The sequence below is a fragment of the Amia ocellicauda genome, chromosome 1 (genome assembly GCF_036373705.1).
Source record: "Amia ocellicauda isolate fAmiCal2 chromosome 1, fAmiCal2.hap1, whole genome shotgun sequence".
Lineage (NCBI taxonomy): Eukaryota > Metazoa > Chordata > Actinopteri > Amiiformes > Amiidae > Amia > Amia ocellicauda.
Genome location: NC_089850.1, coordinates 16,484,990 through 16,506,589, shown reverse-complemented (window position 1 = coordinate 16,506,589; position 21,600 = coordinate 16,484,990). Strand labels below are relative to the sequence as shown.

The 21,600-nt window shown below is 37.5% G+C and overlaps 1 protein-coding gene across 3 annotated transcripts in view; it reads right to left on the bottom strand.

The window, feature by feature from the left end:
• LOC136718725 (G patch domain-containing protein 2) overlaps window positions 1–21,600 on the bottom strand; it is a 67,493-nt gene that overhangs the window by 35,567 nt on the left and 10,326 nt on the right. For all 3 annotated transcript variants that reach the window (XM_066696547.1, XM_066696475.1, XM_066696623.1), the window contains 2 exons: window positions 20,543–20,725; window positions 19,841–19,920 (listed from right to left, as the gene is read on the bottom strand). In XM_066696547.1, the coding sequence (XP_066552644.1) occupies window positions 19,841–19,920; window positions 20,543–20,725 (263 nt within the window). The remainder of the gene's footprint in view (window positions 1–19,840; window positions 19,921–20,542; window positions 20,726–21,600) is intronic.

Sequence of the window (21,600 nt, the reverse complement as noted above, 5' to 3'; positions counted from 1 at the left end):
TTTTTGCGTCCGTGTCAGTCTAAAGTATGGGTGGAAGACCAGCCCTGGTATAACATCATGTTCTCCGAGAACTCTGTGATAGATCTGAATGTCTAAAAGCTTTTCATTTAAAATATTCACCCTTGGCGTAATAGATAAGAAGCATATTGATGACATAATGTTGAATGTCAGAGCTTTAATGTACATTGGCTATTCCATATTGTCCCACAGTGAGGCGAGATCTGATACCTGCCCAAAATGACAGACAGCTAAGACCTGGCAAGCAGTTGGATAGAAAAAGAAAAAGAAATCCCATTTACAACATGCCAGATGGGACTGGCTGGATGCTTCATCGCAAACGACTCATCCTTCTTGGGGCCTGCTTGTCCAGCTCTCCAGTAAGCCCTTGGCAGATAATGATGGATATCAAAGCTATGGTAAAGTGGGTGACAACAGCAGCCTTGTTATAGCTGCCAGTCTTCTTCTGCTCCTGTCATTATTACACATTGAAGATTTATTTGAGTTTATTGCTGTACGCTGGGTACCGGCCATTTGCAATTCATCACCTGCTACGGAAGGTTCTGGACAGTGGCTGTGGCTATAATTGCCACCTCCACCTGCCTCTGGAAATTATGACGGGTCACTAACTGGGGCAGGCCTCCTGCTAGACCACCCCTGCACATCAGGATCGCCATTTGGTGGGAAATAAATCAGTAGGTAAACAAACAAGAAGAAGAATATAATAATAATAATAATAATAATAATAATAATAATAATAATAATAATAATAATAATGACAACAAAACATACTTCTGCAACTTCGTCTTGTTGGGGGGGGGGAATCTGATACTTTTAGGATTAAAATGAAATACAAAAATTACAATAAAATAAAGTATGATTTTCTAGACAAGCCACAATGAGAGAGACAGAGAAACAAAATCAATCAAAACAAAATGAAAAGAGCAACTTCCAACTACTGAGACAGGGTAGAATGTAGCCCATAAACTATTTATCCAAAGTAATTTACCTTTTTAACTCCCAAAAGCATTAACTATAATGAAATAGAGCCATCCCAATATAACACACCTTTTTTTTTTTTTTTTTATATTGCTCCCTTTTATTTACTTAATTTTCAATGAATATGCAGTGGAGGGATGTGAGACTGTGGTGCTCCTGAGGATTTAACCCAGGCTGAATTAGGGCCCCCCCACTGAATGGAGAGAGAGAGGAGAAACCGGCATGACTGCGGGGCAAAAGCTGCAACATGGGGGTATAGCCTATACATACTGTATAAACATCAATGTAACGCACTCCTGCATTCAAAGCAATTTCTCAGCAGCCTGTACATTCACACACTACCCCAACAAGGATGGGAAAACTGTACTGAAATTACAGGCTTATACACAAGTTAAATTTCCATTTGAAAAGAAAGAACATTACATATATTTTACTGGCATTATACCTCAGTCACTCTCATTAAACTATTATCCCTAATATGACTGCCTAGTGTGTTATCACGGCTCCAGCGCAGGAGATAAAATATCACGATCTAGTAGCCATAGTTTCCCTTCATAGGGACGGGGATTCTGTTAGTGGATCTGGATCAAAAGGCAATGTTTTACTTAATGGATTACAGGCCGCAATCAATAAATACAGAAATAATGGTAGATATACAATCCAAAGTGGCAAAGGCAGATAGAAGGGGGGGGGGGGGAAGGGAGAAAAAGAAAAGAAGAAAAGGTCCAAGGTTAATCCTTTTCTAACCATCACTTAAGTTAACTGCTGATATCAAAGGAAAGAGGGAACATCTGTTACTTGGTAAAATAACCCTTACTGTATTTTCCGTTGAGAAAGGGAATACATCTTAATACCAATCTCCTGTTTATTGTGATTCTGTGTATGTCCATTGCATTTCAGCACGGATTCCATGTGACCCCATACTATATATTTATATTTACACAAACACACGGCAGCATATATTAAAATACGCTTCCTTTTCCTTTACTACATTTGAAAAATTCTGTCAGGAGGCTTTTTAAAATCTTTTCACAGTGATAATATTACTCCCACTGGGCAGTAGTTTGTACTATTACAGTTTTATTGTGAAGCGAACGAGTCCCACTGGGTTCCGGGCTGATATAGTCTTTCTCAGGTGTGTCTTTAGCTCACAGTAAAATCAGGCGCCTCTCTAAGGCCTGGTCAAGGCAACCAGGAGGATTTAAGGCAGGGGTTGCTTCCTTTAACTTGCTTTACTTCTCTTCTTTAAAAAACAATATGGTGTCCAGTGACTGTATTCTACAGAAGTAATTGATATTGGGGTCAGTGCAATTCTGTTCCTCATATTTAAATATATAGTTATACACACACCCTACAGCAGGCACTACATTTCGAGATTATTAGAAAACAAACATGCTCCCGAATCTTTGATTGATTCGAAGCTGTTCCTCCAGAGCTGGTTCATACAGGGCAAGGTGTTCAGTGATGCTCTATTGCTTGACTGTCACATATCCCATTGTCTTTCATTTTCATTTTGTACAGCAGGTGGTTGCAGTACCCAGACAAGGCTGTGATGCAGACCCTGAAACTTGCTGAAACGAACAGTCAAGTTGTTTGCAGCGTCTGTGAAAGGTCTGCTGACCTACCTCACTGTTGTTGCACTTCCCTCAAGCAAAACATCATATAAAAACAGTCCAAAAAACAATGCATCATTATATTTACTTATGCATTTATTCGTTTTAGGTGACAATAAACCATTTGAAATGTGGCCTAAATGATTTTTAATTTCTAAATTGTACACTCTATACGTGTGGAAGAGAACATAACAACCCAGAAAGTTGTGCATTAAAATGTTAAACGCTAAATGTTAAATGTTAAAGAGTATTGCATATTAAGTTTTAAACTTTAAATAATATTTTTACTCTTTCTGTGATTTGGCTGAATCTAAAAACAAAGCTTTACCCCACAGTTCTTCCACTAGTATATTCAATGCATGAACATGTCTTACTTTCACATCACTATGTCCGTTTCTGTAAGAGGGAGGCACTATAATATAAGAGGGAGTAAAGAGGGAGGCACACTATAATAAAACTATCAACCTTTATCCCACGGAACAGAACATTTTCTCTTTGAACGAGTTCTTAGTTAAAGATTGAGGAGGAAAAAAAAAAAAACAGAACTAAAACAAACAAACAAAAAAAGATGGATAGCCGTACATAATCGGTTGTCTCCTTGCAGCTCAATTAGCCCTCATGTAAAACCGAAGCATGTAAGGAGGAATGAGGTTCTGACATTATCTCAGCCAGCTAGATAATTACACTGCCTTCATTTAACAGTAGGGCAACACGACTGTAGCAACAAATTAACTCGGCTCCATTTGCAATTCATGGTGTGTTTTCTCATTTAATCCCATTTGTCTTACCACTAGTGAACGCTTCCATTTATTTTTCAACTCATGCAAGCACCCAGTTTGACGCCCTGCATTATATCATTATTGACTCTGTATGTTGGAGTTCAGCTGGTGACACTTGCTCTTCCAATGATCCTAAAAGGCAAATTCAATCACTTACTTTTATTTTATTTTCTGCCATTAAATTACACATCTGAAGTATAGCAAGTCTTTTAGATGGAAAATTCAAACCGTGCCAAATTCTCGTGTTTAGTCATTCTTTTCGGTTCCCAAACACCAATTGTTGTTAGATACGGATTCATTTGAAAACAGACATCTGTAGGTATTTCTTGCTTTAAAAATAGATAAATACATCTTTCCTTATGTCCAGAAAGAGAACTTAGGAGATGAGAACAAGAGCAATTGTATTCCTATATTTACTTATTAATGTATTAATAATATAAATCACCATAATAAATCATCATAAGTAGGCCATCGTAATTAATTGGCCTTTAGAGATTTCAGATGACAGGTAGACTCCACTGGAAACCAGGAACCCATCACATTTGTTTCCATATGGTTTGAATGTATACTATTTATCATGTTTATTGTTTCTAATACCTATTTGTTTTCTTAGAAGTTAAATTGCGTTTGTTTACCGTAGGAGATGGAAGTACGGGAATTGATCTCGGCTAAGTTCAATCCGTATGGATGAAGGTGACAGATAATAAAATAGTGCATCTAGTCAGCAGTTGATTAGATGCATTAAACAAGTACCCAATGAAGTTCATGAAAATATCCCATTAGGGTCCTTCACGGTCAATAGGGCAGCCTTGTTAGATTGGCTTGTAAAACATTGGATATACTGTCCCACACTGACCACAATTCAATGGGTCTGGGCCAATTTTCATACAAGATAAGTCTCTTCAAAATTGTAACCAATGACATCTAGAATACAATTTAGAATACCAAAAAAAAATTGGGTTTTGGTGGTCAGTGTTTGGGAGCATTGGGGGGAATTCAATAGCAGTTTGGCACAAGTTCAGAAAAGTTCTCTTTCAGAGGATGGCAAAAACGCCTCCCTCTCCGCAGCGTGGAAACGATCTTGACGGCACTGGTATCACTTTCATCCTATTGAACCCTTATCCGGTAGATGTCCTCTCTTACCTTCCATACTCTCTTTGTGTGATAAAGATTAGCACGAGCAGCTAAAGCATTTGATTGTATGACCTGATGCGGCTTATTTGCAGACTGTATTGTTGCAGCAAACTAAGGAAAGTTGCATTTAAAGCAATAAAATAATCATGGTCACAGGGAAGGGCACAGCGGCCGCATGTCTCAATGCAAAACATAATGAACCGCCTGACAAACTAATTCTTAAAAAAATAAATGAAAGAAAGAAAGAAAGAAAGAAAGAAAGAGATGGGCTTTTTTATTCTCTTTTCTTTAAACCTTTATGCTTTTATCCCGCTTTTAAAATGCTCTGTGAATAAAAATAAAAATTGGAAGGTCACCTTTATCTACAAGAATGGATGACCTATGATAACCATCTTTTGATCCACCTTAAAGAAAAGAAGATGTGGTTACTTTGAATTATTTAGCCAACATTAGCTGTAAGCACATCAGAAAAATATAACGCTGCTGGGGAAGAACGGTTGATTTTGTCACAGCATGTTTTTGTGTAACACTTAGAGCTTCAGATATACAATACATACATAAACACACAGCAATTGCTTAAAAATACATTCAAACTCTTGACAGAGTAACTTCAAGCAGTTTTAGCATAGAAAATTCAGACAGACTATCAATAATTTTACATATTCAGTGAATTTTCATATTTTTAGACAGACAAATCTATATAACGGTGATATATATATATATATATATATATATTAAATAGTGTAGATCTCCCCGTTTATTCCCTGGACCAAATATACATCTCCCACATGCCGAGAACACGCTCCCGAATAATGGAATTTGAAACCTATCCAATGTCTTGCCTAAATAAATAGGCCTACATAAATAATAACATTGGCTAAAATATAAAATTAAACAACTGTAGTGTACAAAATTTGGATCCTGATCTATATTTCCAGATAAAACAATATAAAGTAAATGGGGAAAAATAAATGTAAAAAAATCAGATTGTCTCCCTTTAGTGTAAGTGACTCTTAAGCGATGGCGTTTAGATTTATTGGCATAATTTACTGACCTCTAGCGTGTGGATCTGAGGGGCAGTGCGCGCGACACGGGGGGGTCAAGGTCAGCCAGTTTTAGCTAGGTCAGGTTCACACTGTCTACTCCTAGTCCCTTTTGCATTCAATTACAGAGTCACCTGACGCTGAATTAGCATGACAACCTAATTTACCTTTTCACCCCCCCCGTTGGATGGCGATCTCCCTCCTCCCCGCGACTCAGGACACGGGAACGAGTGCTGTCCCGGGCAGCGCCGGGGTCCACAGACACGTATTAATTATTGAGGAATTTCACAATTACTGCCATCCTCTTGTGGAGTCTACAGGGGTACAAAAAACCACTCCATCACCACAGAACTGACATGGATCTCTCCTACATTAATAAGCAAGACCTTCAAGCCTCTTCAGATTGTTTTATGTACAATCAGACTTTCCCCAGTTAAAAATACAAAGAAAAACTAGCGAATGCAATGGTTCAGATGGTTAATATTGCTAAAATTAACATCAGTAGCCAGTGCTTCGTATAAGGAGCATGGAAAGTCACATGAGCTTTGTTCCTTTTCAACCAAAAGACTATCCTTATTCAAAGTCACTTTATCTGTACAGTACTCACATGGCACCAGGGAGCTCTATTGAAATTAGCATCCCACTGGAAAAGGGCTGACAAGAGTTTCTTTTCTCCCCCCGCACCCCTTCGCTAGACAACGGAAAACGGAAAAGTGAAATAGTTTCTCCCACGTTTTTCTTAAAAATACATTTTACAAAATTGTAGATAACAGTTAAGTACCTTTCAGGATGGTTGTTTGGGAGCAGAGGGGGCGCGGATGTGTAAACTCATAAAACTTAAGCGTTTACTTATTTTAGTATTTAAATAATCGCTTCATTTTTGTCTTTGTCCGTTAACTATCGAGGTGCGATTTGTCTGGGTTCATTAAAAATTCAATTTAAAGTCTATAAATATAAATAAATGACCTGCAGTCAGCCCGTCCCTCACAGAAGTTGTAACTGGTATGAAAATCAAATCTATAATCCTTCACTGCAGACAGGATCGCATCTAGTAATGGCAAGCCAAATAATTCACATGCAGAATTGAATCTCGCGGAATTAAATGAATTCAGTTATAATGGAATGAACGCGCGACTTGAAAGAATTGCTTACAATTGCTCATACATGAGAAAAAGATAGCTAAGTCTAAATTAAGATGTTAGCTGTGAAGTTTCCAATAGGACCTTGACACGACTGTTGACCTACTCATGACATGATCACACCAGCGAGGATTTGGAATTCTATTAGTATTACCAGAGGAAGGAGAGAAAAAAAAAAGGGAAAAAAAAGTCAGGGAGTCATCAGGAAAGCAAATCTATAGCTTCTACTCCATCAGCCAATTACTGTTGTTAAAGTAGAATTAGATGGGTATTGACAATGTGAGGGGGATGGGGATTAAGCAGATGACAGAGTGCAAAGCTGCCAGTGCTGGCTGCATGGTGGAAGAAAGGGTGCTTGAGAGAGAGGAGGAAGGAAAGGAAAGGAAACAAAGTTACTGTAAAAGGCTTTGAGTTTTGTTACGTGAAAAACAGATCATTTCAAAGCAATGACATCTCCTCACTGTATGGACTTAAAGCTAAATATACCACCCGTGGTCAGTTCATTTTCTGGATATCGTCCCCTTTTCTCAGTCTCAGCGACTTCCACCTACCACCAAATACGGTCATGCAATTGACAGCAACGCCGTGCATGGCCCACACTTGAACTGAGGCTTTTATTAGAAACAAAGACCCTCAAAAGCACCCCTGGGTGTGGACAGAACACTAGGGGAACTGACAACTTCGATGGATTTCCACACGATTTCATATCCAAACCTTAACGTTGGCATTTGCCACTGTAAGAGAATCCTATTACCTGCCCTATTTGAAGATTGTGTTAGGAAAAGAGTGCCTATTTGTATTTTACTTTAAGAGGAAACTTCTGGAGACCAACTCTCTGTGCAAACATGCTTCCCTCTTCTGCCGTGGCATGCACATCATGATCCAGCACTGCTTGCAAATACAGGCAGCCCGACTTGAAATTCATAAGGAATTTGGGGCCTTGAACCCACTCAATATGGAGGGTTAAAGGTTGGGATGTTAAAAAAAAGATGTCCTCCAGTTATCTATTTTTGAAAACGGGATCGTTGAATACTTTATGGAATATATGAAACTAATTTCTTTCCAAACTAAATTCAATCTTCAGCGTGAGGAAATTGATTCCCCCCCATCAATACTCAGTTGGCTTCCCTGAAAATGCACATCTCTCCACAGCACTTCGGTGTGGAAGCCACCCCGTCACTTAAATAAAGCACATGGGTAGTATAAACCCTCATTAAAAGGAGGTTAACATAGGCGAAAGGATGAGCCCTGGGCAGAACCGATTGTGTGTTGTGAAACTACCAGTGCATGGGACATATCTATGGAGTCAACATCTTGAAGACGGATAGACCACAACATTATGGCTTCCAAACCTCCCAAAGGGAGTCCTTAATCGGTTGGAAGTGAAGTTGTAAACTTTGTATATTCTTCATCAAATCCTGGAGCCCTTGTAACATGTTATTTAGGGGAATTTCCATATTTAATTCTTTCCCCAATTATTTTTTTATTCCCGTTTCAATTGTTAAGGAAAGGAGACCAAAAAAATAATTGCGTATTCTAAACAAGGTCTCACCAGTGCATCACACATCTCAACAATAACCTCCCCAATGATTTAGTACAGGTTATGTGAAGTGTAACTGAGAAACTTGGGTCAATAACCCTTCATACTGTATATCTTTACAGACGTATGTCATTCTGCCCCTGTGTCAGAGGTACACAGCTCTAAGATGAAGTTCGGTTTTAGAATCAAGTTGTCTGTCATGTTTTTATGGGGAAGGACCATTCGGAGTGACGAGAGGCCGTGAAATAAAACAAAATATATAATAATAATAATAATAATAATAATAATAATAATAATAAAAATGAAGATGACTGGGGGGCGGGAGGGGAGCTAATATAAACTATGTTGAAAAGCAGAGGGGAAAAGTCACAGAGTAAATCCAAACAAATCCAATGAATTTATGCCTGGCTGGCAAATCTTTACAAGTTATTGGAAAAATTGCCGGCGTCCATATTGACACAGCAACTTGTAAATCAATACATTGAGAATGAGCAATACATTTTAATTTAAGAAAATGCTCCAACTCAAGCAGTAAATCCATGCAGTTTAGCACACACAAAACATCCAAAAGGGGATGGGCAGCTGAGAAATCATTCTGCAATAGATCAGAGCCGAGAGTGCACACCCACATATACATGCATAAAGCATACGCCACATGCTTAGTCGCTCATTTTACAAAGATAGCAACATTAATCTTATATCAAGTTCACTTCCTCCCCCCACCACCCACCTAAGAATGACCCAAGTCAGGGACATCCTGAACAACATGTAAACTTTCGAAACTAGCACCGAGATTCTCAAATGATCTGTACAGCCACCGTACGTTACAATAACATCCGCAATCACAAGCTGGAATCGTCTTTTGTTTTCGGATAGTAGAGAAACAGGCTCCTTGTTGTAGGGGACTAAACACATTAACACACTGTCCGTTCGACAAAGGTAGAATGCGCGTTGTTGACGCTTGATTGATAGAAACAAGGATGTGAAGTAAAGGAGCTCATTAAAACAAAATGTATCTTTCGAGAACAACTGCAGTTAAAGTGGTTATTGATAGGGTAGACAATCCACACTAACAATGTTAACACTAACTAATTCTTGAAATTATTAAGAAGGCAACACCTTCCAAAAACAGACATCCATGGCATACAAAAACAAAACGAATACAAGAAAAGGTTTATTGTATTGTATTCTCCTTCCTAAGCTTAACAAGAGGTTTATTTGCCATGCTTCTATGCTCCATGAGATCCAATCATATGTTGAATTTGAAAGTCTGTTTGAAGTAGCACCCTGTACATCGAAAGAACAAGTAGAAAACAACACCAACTATGAACAAGCATCAATCAGTGGGACAAGTTAAGAAAATGGCATAACCCCTACTACCCACAAATATGGGTGATAACTTCTAAATAAAAAAATAAAATAAAAAAAAAGGCAGAGGACATCCTAAGCTTTGGGCCGCTCTCAATGCCCAGAAGAATTTAATCATGTGCCTGTAACAGAAGAATAAAGCTAAGCGCTTGGTGACATGGAGGCTAGATTAATAAGTGCCTTCCACAGAAATGTTGCATGTGATTTTCCTACACTCAGGCTGGCGCTGGCTTGAAAGAACCACCTCCCATGGCTCGAGACTCTAACATTATCCGCGTTTAATGGTAAATAAACAGTGGCTATAGAAACCCCGTTCTCAGGTTTACGAGGGACGAGCATTTTAAAGTATAAATAGTCACCACATGGCTGACGGATCTAGTTCACAAACCAAAAGAGTGCAAACTGGAGAAGTTGTAGATGGTGGATTAAGTCATATCATATCAAAGGAAGGAATGAAATGACAGCTGAAGAGGGAACTTCACAGCATGACTGGAGGGGCTGTTTTAATGCTCAACCAGCAGGGCTAGGGGCCGACAGAAATGAAGCCACTTGAAGAGTTGGCTGTCGCTTCCTCCATGTGCTGAGGTTGCGTTTACACTAAACAATGGTCTGTGACGGAGGGGTGGGGGGGTGGGGTGTAGAAAGAAAAAAAGAAAAAGAAAAAAAGAAACAGGTTTCAAACTGCGATTAACAACTGGTTCAGCTGAGTTCCAAGCTGGTGTGGATAACAAAAAGGCCGGAATTCTCCAGCTGACTGCTCGACTGGCGGACTAATGCATTAACCCCTTGGTGTCCGATGCGTGTTCTTTGTCTTTTAGCTTTCGGTACCTTCTCTGACGGTATTCTTTTAAGATGAGTGCAACACAAAGTTATTTTACACAAAGCTATATTATATTATAGACTGATATGTAGCCCAACCATGAAGAATGTAACTAAAAAACACTGTAGCAATGGGTATATTCACAAATTGGTTACTCCCAAAAAGGCAACAAATGAATAAATTCAAATTCTGATGAACAATTATAGTCATTGGTATATTATTTTAACTTAAAACGACACTTAGAGGCACTAACGGTCCCAATCCTACCATATTAGAGCAAGACAGCCAGCCAGCATGTTTCATGGCAGAACCTAAATTTCAGTTCTTGCTTAATGGTGGCATCCAGTGGGAACAATTGGAAGTAAATGTACATGACTATGTAGACCTTGGTTAATAGATTCCTAGTAAGTGTAACCATATTATGAAAAAGAAATGAACAACCACACAAAAAATAACTAATGAATGTATAAAGATATAAATTAAGATTATATTTTCTGTCACTGTCAACAACTGAATTGGGTCCTTTCCCTCATTTAAGCACTGTAGCTAAACAAAAGTAACATTTGGAATAAAGTGTTACATAAAAGTCAGTTTCAAAACAAACATTTGTGGGGGAGTTATATGTGAGTGATATGTTGTTTTTAATAATATATATTTTTTTTAAACATAGAATGTACAACCAAAAAGTAAAAAAATAGACAAAACCCATTCCAAATACCACCAATTCTGAAGAGTATTAAATTACTACTTGTGTCTACTGGTACAAACTCTATTATGTTTCTGTTGCTCTTACGTATATAAACATATAAAAACCGAAAAAATAAATCCACTCATGTAAGATACAGTATGCACTTGATTTTTCTTCTCATCGTTTTATGTTATGCTCCTTTACAACCTGTACTAATGTGGGTACAGATTACAAAGGAAAAGAAAAATGAGACAATCGCAGAAATCCAGCAATTTGCCACAGCCTAAGAATGGGAACTGTATCTTGGCAGGGTAGTTTAGACTAGTTTTTTTAGAAAAACAAAGCAACACAAAAGATGGTGCTCATGATAATAAATTCAAAAGCAATGTACCACATATCCTTTTCTGTCAGGATCTGGAAAACCAGCTGGGCTTAAATAACTATGATTTCTCTAGCCCCCATAAGCGGAAATCTTGCTCACAATATGCTCCTTCACCAGACACATTCATATTGGCTTATTTCTGCTTTTAATGCTTCTTGACCCATAATTATTTTCTCCCTGTGCAAAAAACTAACACACAAAAAACACCCAGTAAGGCAATAATACATTTGTTGTGACAAAGCAGGAATCACACTACCAATAAACCCATGGGGCAGCCTAAGAGGGCACCAAGTCCATCCCCAGTTACTCTGTGGGTAGATTATTCTCATCACAGTGAAGAACAGGGTTGGGTACGGGGGACAGTTTCTGGCACAAACGCAAGCTTTAACAGAAAGGGGTGGCAATTTACATAAGAAACACACACACACACAAATCTCCATACCTATCCTGAATGTGTTTTTTAAAGCTGCTACAACAAATAATATTTTTTTAATGATTTTCTGTATTGATAACCACACGTGAAAACAGGTTTTAAATGCAGCGCACAGTTAAAAAATAAAGGACAAACCTAGTGTTTATTAAGCACATAAAAAGTTAAAATGAAACCCCGCCATTATCAATTTTATTTCGCTTTTGTGGATGATGAATGGATGTTACATGGGGTTCAATTATAGCTAACAACATAATATGAAATTCACATCAGCTCAATTGAACGTGTTGCTTGAAAAGCTATGAAACATGAATTAATGACAGCTATCACGAGGTGTTAACAAATTAACTCACTGCAGTAACTACAATAAACATTTATCAGGAAATTGAATGGTCAAATTATTAATGCGCCTTTTTCTGTCACCCAAAGCCTGTAGTCGCTGTCTTCAGGTTAGTAGGGCAGTCAAAGGAGTGAATACCTGTTAGATTAATTTCAGAGGCTGACTGTTCATTATCACAGTCAGTCAGGGAAAATTATCATATCAAAAGCCGTCAGACAAGGGAACGGAATGAGTGGCACCTTGAAATGACAGCTTCAAGCCAAAAAACCCTTTACATGTTTAAGCTATGCACTGTAACACATGTATTTTTTTCTTAAACAGGACCCCCCCCAACCCCACATTTTAGGATTGGAAGAATGCAAATATCTTGCATGAATCATTTCTTGGGAGGTTTTAAATACTACTTCTACAGCCCTGAAAATGGGACTAGGCCCAGAATAAATGCATTTACCCTTTATTTACCTAAATCAGCAGATAAAGGATGTAATAGTATGATTACACATGTTTTTGGGTTGACAGATTGTCTTAAGGGAACTTTTGTTTAAATTCAAACAAAACACCCCAATCCATCTAGGGTTTGGACATCTTCCTCAAAAATTTAAACTTCACATCAGCTATTGTCTTATGCAATGTATTTCCAATAGGTATATTTTACTGCTATTTTACCTCAGTTAGTCCCATGAAATGACTATCCCTTGTAGGACCATGTGGCGATGCAGCAGAGCTCAAAGGAAGGAGATAAAATATTATGGACATTCCAATCTGTTTGAATTTTGCCGTTCCCAGAGGAAATTTTTGGCAAGACGGAAAAATAGGCGTTGGATGTTATTGTGAAGGTTTAGGGATGTGCAGTGATTTTTGAGTGAAGGGTTCATTTTTCAATGTGACAGAGACTCTAAACACATTCCCACAATAAACCACATTATTTAAATCAGAAAGAACAACAACAGGTTTCTGACACTACTGCGTTACCAGTTGCCTGACCTTAACATCATTGTAATATCAAAAGATAAAAATAAAAGAGGAAAAGTATGTTCTGCTGACTACAAACTAGGCTGCACTAAGGCCCAGCAATGTACAGAATTAACTATGTAGGCTACTCTAGGTACCGCCAGGGTAATTTTGCAGAGGTTTTGTCACTTAAACAAGTCAAACTGAACCCAGACAGGAAGATAGGCACTTACCTAAGCCAAGTAGCTGTTAATAAAAACAACCATTTATCCTGTAGTAGCTCATTGGATCACAAGAGTTTTAGGACACAGACAATAACACTAGAATTTGGAGTAAAGGGTAAAATAGGCAAAGAATAATAGCAGACATCCACTAAAAAATGAGTAAGTGAAATTTCTATAGAATCACAACACATTAACTTTTAGACAATCCCCCAAATTATACTTTTGAAGCTGGTTTATCCCGAGTTTCCATACATTATAATTAGTAGACCTAAAAATATATGATGTAGATACCATAATAAGTTATTTTTAATTCATTATACTAAAAACAGTCCAAACACTCCAGCATTCTCGACCATATTGACGTTATTTTTAGGTAAACTGATAGCATCAGTAATTAATTCCTGGTCTTAGATGAGGAAAACATCTGTTTTCATCCTGAGTAATTAGCATAATTAATGAACGCTAATCAATCCAAACAAATGATTTTTTAACACCTAAAATAAATCACAGAGAGATCCCACTTACGACTGACCTAATATGCTTCCAAATGGGCAATTGATCAAAAGTAAATGAGACAACGCACGACAACAGGCCTTATTTTATTTCCCGTATCTACAGCACAACCCACACGTTCTGCAGGGAAAACGGATACGATCAGAAATGATCATATTTGTTTTCAAGAAGTTTTGATAGAACATAGAACAAATGTCTCAGGCATAAGCAGTGAAATACCAAACCATTACAAGACAGTAGCATTTTTAGTTTCTCACCCTAATATGAGAATTGTTGGGGAAGCGACAACCTATGTTGATAGAATTGGGGCAGTCAACATAGGGCAGAAGTTCTTCACTGGGCTTTGGGTGCATTGTCCAAGCAGAAATGCCATGTAATTTATCTTGAACCTGTGAGCACTACAGTATTATTATTTTTTTTAGAGGTCTCACTCAAATCATGATCCACTTTTCCTAACAAAAACTGGTTTGGTGTCAGTCAGAGCTAAGATAAGCTCTCCAAGTTCCCTCACTATCTAGGCCCTTAGATACAGGAGATGTTGTGTTGTGAATTTTGTGGGATAATGTAATTTTAATGTCCATCTCTGAGGCCTGTGCAGAAGGGAAAGGGGTTAAAAGTAAAAGGTTCTTCTCATGCAGATAGAAGAAAGACATTGGACGCTGGAAGATAGGTTAGTAACAAAACAGTGGGAAATTCAAGGACTGCCTCTGTAAGGGACACATCATGCTACACCAGGCAAGTTACTTAACTTCCTTTGGATACTTTGGATAACACACAAAACCGATGCCCTGTTGTAAACAACTCGAGGGCAGCAGCTGTTTGAAGCGTAGTTCGCTGCTTAATCTCTGTAAGTAGCTTTGGATAAAAGTGACCTTCTTGATCATAATACTGATTCTGAATCTCCAGCTGATAACCAAGTCCTAGCTTTCTTATCGTGGATCTTTATTTTCTCTTTCTCAGCAGCCTGGGACTGGTATTATGACGTTGTTAAGAACAACACAAGCACAATTCGAAAACGGCAGTAGAGTGTGTTGTAATCGTTCTCCAGTTGGCTGCCAATCAGGTGGAATTGAAATTCATAAAAGTAATATTTTTTTCACTCTCAAATAAGAGCCAAGGAAATCAATTTTGCTGATTCTGTTGAATGGAAAGAACACTTAAAGGCCCCTTGATATACTGAAAAAACAAGCATTAAAATCATCACCACATTTTTTAAAATTCTGAGTATATGACAAAAATCCTCCCAATTTCAAATGCAACCAATGCTGAAGATTTGGGTAAACCAACAGTATTTATTCTTTTATTTTTATATGGAGAAATTACTCGGATAAAAGTAAAAACACTCAACAAGGAGTTCAGATTATTTGCTTCACTCAGTTAACAGCGGATATGGTTCTCTGCACTGGCTTCAGCTCATATTTTCATCAGTATCACATGAATATATGCATTCAGAGAGTATCATTTTCAAATTGTTTTAATGTTAAAACAATGTTTTCCCATTCACTCACACAAAATGTATTCTGTCATTCGTGCATTGCTTATTTTAAACACTACAGGGGCTTCCACTACAGAGTGCAAAGTGAAAATAGAGCGGAAGCATCTAAAAAAAGAAGAAGAAAGCCCAAAATAAATAATTAAAACACTTTTTAAAAATCACATGCTTCTGAAGTCCAGTAAAAAACCTGATACATTACCTATTAATGAAAACAGAATGATTGGTAAAAAATATACACCCATAAACATCCCTTCAAATATGCCTGCTGGGTTTATGGTGGAAAAAACAGGCCACTGGGAATACGGTATAGTACCTAGGAGCCATTGTATATTGCTGTCAAGTTCTCTGCTGGATGGGTTAATCAAAGACTCAAGGGGAAAGGTACTATCTGCGCGCCACATTGCCATTTTTTATTGATTCCATTTACGCTACAACAGTGGGATTCCACTTCTTTAACTATTAAATTGGCTCAAAATAGATTTTTCCATTTTACACTGCAGCAAAAGGGAAAACATCAGACCATAACAAAAGTGATATAAATGTATCAAAAAACAGATGAACAAACATTGTGGAAGATTTATTACTCACATTTTAATAAATCCAAGAAAGATGAATTGATTTTGGTTAGAGGTATAAGCGACAATTTATTGGGTGGGAAGATGCATTATTTTCCAATTGTTATCAACCTACAGTAGAGCTGATTTGTGTCCTATTGCATTTTATGGAAAAAGGGAGAGGAACTTTCAATGATTTAGATTAAATGTATTAATCAAAATCAGCCACTGTGAACTATATATCTACAACTTAAGAAGATTTTTGACATTTAATTCTGTAGCAATATTTTGGCTCTACACCTCTCTTTCCAAATCCAATTGCTGCTACAGTTGGGAGATCTCTCAGTTTTAATTTTATGAGGCTTAAAGTAGCTTTTAACCATCCATGCAGCAAATAACACAGGATTAGAAATATTTAGTGTTTTCCTACCCCTTAACAAGGATAATCCTTTTGAAACTGAAGTGACCTTTGTTGCTTAATAAGATAGTTATAGCTCACTCTTTAAATTAATGGTTGGTAATTGCAGAATGTCTCAAAGCGATAACTAGGGGGAACAGGGAAAAGGATTTCTTTAACAGTAGACTCTTCTCAAATGAATATTTAATTTGGGGCATTTAGCAGAAACATGAACAGTCTTCATAGGGCTTTGTAACACCTTGCAATTTCAAGAAATTACACATAGTAAATCACCAAAAACATAGATAGGAGGAGACTTAATCGGTCAGCAATCAATAGAGCTCTTGTAAAACATTAAAACGCTATCAATTGTGTCCCTAAGCACTATTTCTGCCCAAAAACATATAGAATATAGTATGTACACACATGCACACATACATACATAAATGTACATAGGGGGAGGTGTGTGGGGGCAGTTGTTGGGGATGAGATATTTATTCAGATCTCTGCGAGGGTGTAAATATTGTCTGGAAAAACAACATTTTCATCAAATATGTTGGCAAATATATTTAAAATACAAAACTGAAATATAACAATCCACCCCTGAGTTAATACTTCGCTGAAGCAGCTTTCACAGCAATTACAGCTGTGAGTCTGCTGGGATAGGTCTCTACCAACTATTGTCACCCAGAATTGGCAGTATTTGACCATTCTACTTTACCAGTACTGCATACTTCAAACGAGATTTAAGGTAGAGTTTCTTGAGTACTGGCTTCCTTCTTTTTACCCTACCATACAGGCCACAGTAGAGGAGTGCTTGGGATATTTTTTGTCACATTCACACTTTGTCCAGTCTTGGCCATAAAAGCCTGGAGCTCTTGCAAAGTTGCCACTGGCCTCCAATAGATATTCAAGGCTCTTGATTTTATTTTTTTACACCCATCGCCTGATCTGTGCTTTCCAACAACTTTGGCCCAGAGTTCTTTTGAAAGCATGGTTGAGCTTTGGAATGCACTACCCAGCAGACGGAATGTACAGGAACTGCTGAATTTATCCTGAAATCATGTGAATCATTACAATTGAACACAGGTGGTGCCAACTTAACATGGTGTCTGATTGTGAGGGAGATTGCTTACACCTGAGCTAAATTTAGGATTGCTACTACATTTTAATACATTTTCTATAAATCTGTAGGATATTTATTTCACTTGGAAGATGTGGGGTAGGTTGTGTAGATGAATTAAAAACATTATTTTAATTAATTTGAATTCCAGGCTATAAGGCAAGAACAATGTTGAAAGGGTATGTAGACTTTCTATACTCACTGTATATCAATCTATCTATATACTATTGTTTTCCACACAATTTGTTGATGTCTATGGAAGTTTCCACAAAACACTTGTGTCTGCCATGAATATGTAACTGTTTAGGCAGTATGGTTTTTGACATATCAGTGTCAAATTACTATATTTTTTAATCATTTGAAAGCACAAAAACACATCTTCTTAAACAACAGGAAAAAAAAAAAAATTACAAGAAATGCAAACATTCTCCAGGTTCCATAAGAAAAGTATGTGGAGTGGTTTTTGTCAGTATAAGATGGCTATGCATCAGCTCCTATAGTATGTTCAGGAAAACCAATTGATCTAGTAAGCCAGGTGTAGGAAAAATGAATACAATCTCCCACTCCAGTCCTTCTGTATATAATTTGTTGCTTCCAAAGTTTTGAAAAGTAGTCCTACTCTGGGTGTCTCTGTGTATACAGAAACCACAAGATATCAAAACATATTGTAACTGATAGACAGTAATGTCAAACAGATTTAAAACAACTGCTCTGGGGTCATAAACAACTATAATGAATGCAAAAATCTAAATGAAGCCAGGGCTAATCAGTTTTGCAAATGGAAAACTAAGATTCAACCTGTCATGCTTTGATGGTAGCTAGAACAATTGAAATACAAAATCAGAAAAATAAAGAGGTTACTCGGGTACTGTGACATGTCTGAAATTATAATGGCAGCAATTAAAAAAAAATGACATACGTGGCACATGCATACACACACACGCACACACAGGGAGTGTTAATTTGAACAATAGCACAGATTATTTTCAAAAAGAATCTCTTCTAAATGCTGACGAACAACCCTTTTGTGCTACAATGGAGAAAATCAATTTACCTTGCATAAACACCTGTGCTCCAACACTGTGCTTTGTTTATTTGATAGTTAAATTGGAGAACTTTGTAGCGAGAAGTAGGCCTTTAAAACGCCACCATAGTTAAGTCACATGCCATCAGTCCCATGAAAACTAATCTATCAGTTGTAATAGCTCCTATAAAACAGCACCAAGAGATTGCAATACGCCTAGAAAATAGGCTACAAATCCAGGCAATGCTCAGGCAAGCAGTGAAGCAAAATAAAAATAGGGAGAAATGGGATCAAGGGCTAGATAGCATGTACCTGAACCATGACCACAGCGGGGGAAAGTTCACAGGCCAAGGTCTTTACGAGACGCTCGCACCTCGGCTTGGAGAGAAAAATGACTGTGCTGATGAGCAGGAGCAAATAAACCTCAGTCCCCGGCAATTACAGTCAGTTTACAATACAGATCCAAAACCTCTGCCTTTTAAACTAACTCTACTACAAGGCATTTGTTTAGGTGTTCGTTTTTACCTCCACAACTCAAAATCACACAGAAATAGCAATACGACTAAATAATTATCTTACTGTGGCTTAATATGTAGATATACATGTAGAATACATAAGCTTCTATTGCAATTGAACTATCTATTATTGAATCATTGACACAGATATGTATATAAATACACAAACAATCACATGCTCACAAATACATGTACTACACTTACATAGAAATGTGATCTTCATTTATTTAGAACTCTATATTGGTTGATATTTAGAAACCACTAAGAAAAAAAAACATTTATAATTGTATGTACAGGGTTTCAGGGCTTACATTTAGTCAACATATTTTATTTTGATATTTATTTATTCTAACTGTAAATTTACATATTACAAACTAGGATGTTCTTACATTTCCCTTAGTTTTATTGGAGCTTTTACAGTATTAAATATATGTCACAATAGTTCTGCATTCTTTGGTTAATTGCTATTATTTTCCAAGGCAAATTAGCCTACTTTTTCTTAACCGCTTCTGCGTATGTTGTGGTTCCAATACATCTTAAGCAGATTCTCTGTTTGGCCTCCGGATGTGTCATAGATTGACACAGTCTTCAGCAGGGCGCTAATATTCTTGGTAGATACAGATAATTGTATAACAGTTGTATATCACGTTTGGGGAAGAACAGCTGCAATTCAACACTCAAACCCATATCGGGACCCTCAATGGAGAGTTAACTTGCTGCACAAAGTGGTGTTTTCTTGCTGACCATCATGACAAACAGAATAAACACTCACCCTTCCAGAGGACTGCTGCGCTGCTGCTTTGCTTATCGAGGAGGGCATCCCATGTAGACGATTCAGCCTGGCTTGAAATCCTACGGACAAAAAAAAAAAAAGATGTTGTATTCATTCATGATTTGAGAAACATAAGCAACCATTATATCAAATAAAATAAATGACTACATAATAAATAAATGAATCTCTTTGGTCCTGAGCAAATAAAAAATTCAAACCACCTGTCAATTGTAAAATGTTGTTTCAGGTAGAAGGAATAATCCTCTTTCAAACAAAAAGCCCTCATCAAGTATTGGAAATGTAATTTACTACTGCCGAAAAGTAGATAAAAGTGATATCTATTTACCTATCTATGTATACAATAAATAACAGGGAGGAGGAATAATATCAAATTGAAATCAGTTGACTTTATAATTGATAAATGTAATATTTAATAAAAACAAATAAAATCAACGGGCCATCAAAATAAAAGAAGGCAATTACAACTCTCTCAAAATTTTGCAGCTCCAATAAAACAGAAAAGTGACAATAGAATGGTGGGGGGAGTGAGTGAGCGAGACCGAAACCTGACCTCATTTCACTCTCGCGTGCGAGACTGACAGGCCAACACTTCACAGTTCGTGCTAGGGCCATCAACGGCCAACACTCGAGCAATCAAGCTAAAGCCCTTTCTGAGCCGAGGAGCAATGGGCACGCACTGACCTCCCCGGGCATCCTCCGACATGAGGGGGAAGGAGCCGCTCAGTATACTGCTGAAGACGGGGTCAGACAGCTCCTTCTCCAGGTCCGAGGAATCCTCCTTCTCCCACCAGGGCACGACCCCGGCGATGCCACAGGCCCCGCCAGGCTCGCCCTCGTAGAACCAGTCGCTCTGCTCGTCGTCACCTGAGTGAGGTGAAATAAACCCCACAAGACTGTTTGGCAGAGAGGAAGCACTGCATTCGATGGAGGTAACAGGTGTATTTTCTTCACTATCGTTTTGTTTTTCTCTCCCATACAATCCTTTCTAAAACACACACGCACCAACAGGGAACAATAACCACATGAACTAAATATGTAATCATATAAAGAACTACTGGATTAACCCCACAAAAACAACAGGACATTGTCTACAAATTGTATGTATCAAGCAAACAGAACAATGCTTTAATATAAACATGCATGTGATTTTTATTTTTGTAAACGGGAATGGTTTAATTAGAAAGGTTTGGAAATAATAACTGGATGTCAATGTTGATGGTAACAGCAAAACTAAAGTGTTCTTACCAGTCAGAAACAAGAATTGATAACTGATGAAGCAGCCTAGTAGTATAATTAATGCAATTTAAAACTTTGTAATGTGATCTGCAAAAAACACTCTCTAGCCTATATTATGAATTGATAAAAAATGGTTTGTATTTATATTATTATCCCAAATCAATGGCTGTGCTGTTACTGTGTTTTGCTGAGCTTTTTAACTTTATGCACTGGACTGAATTTATCATCAAGTTAAAAACACTGTTTTGTACATGAACATGTTGGACAGGATGTTTTCATATTTGAGTTCTTCTGCTCAGATGGCTTTCTAACATTGTTAATCGTCGTCGTATTAAACCTCTCGCTTTACAAAAGCTATGATTAATAATTGAAAACATTTGAATAAAACGCTCACGGCTGCCATAATGTCTAAAGCGCACAGATAACTACATATGGAGAGACATGACTAGAAAATGGATGATGTTTGAGCTGAGGTGAGATGATAAGAAAACAAAGACGACAAA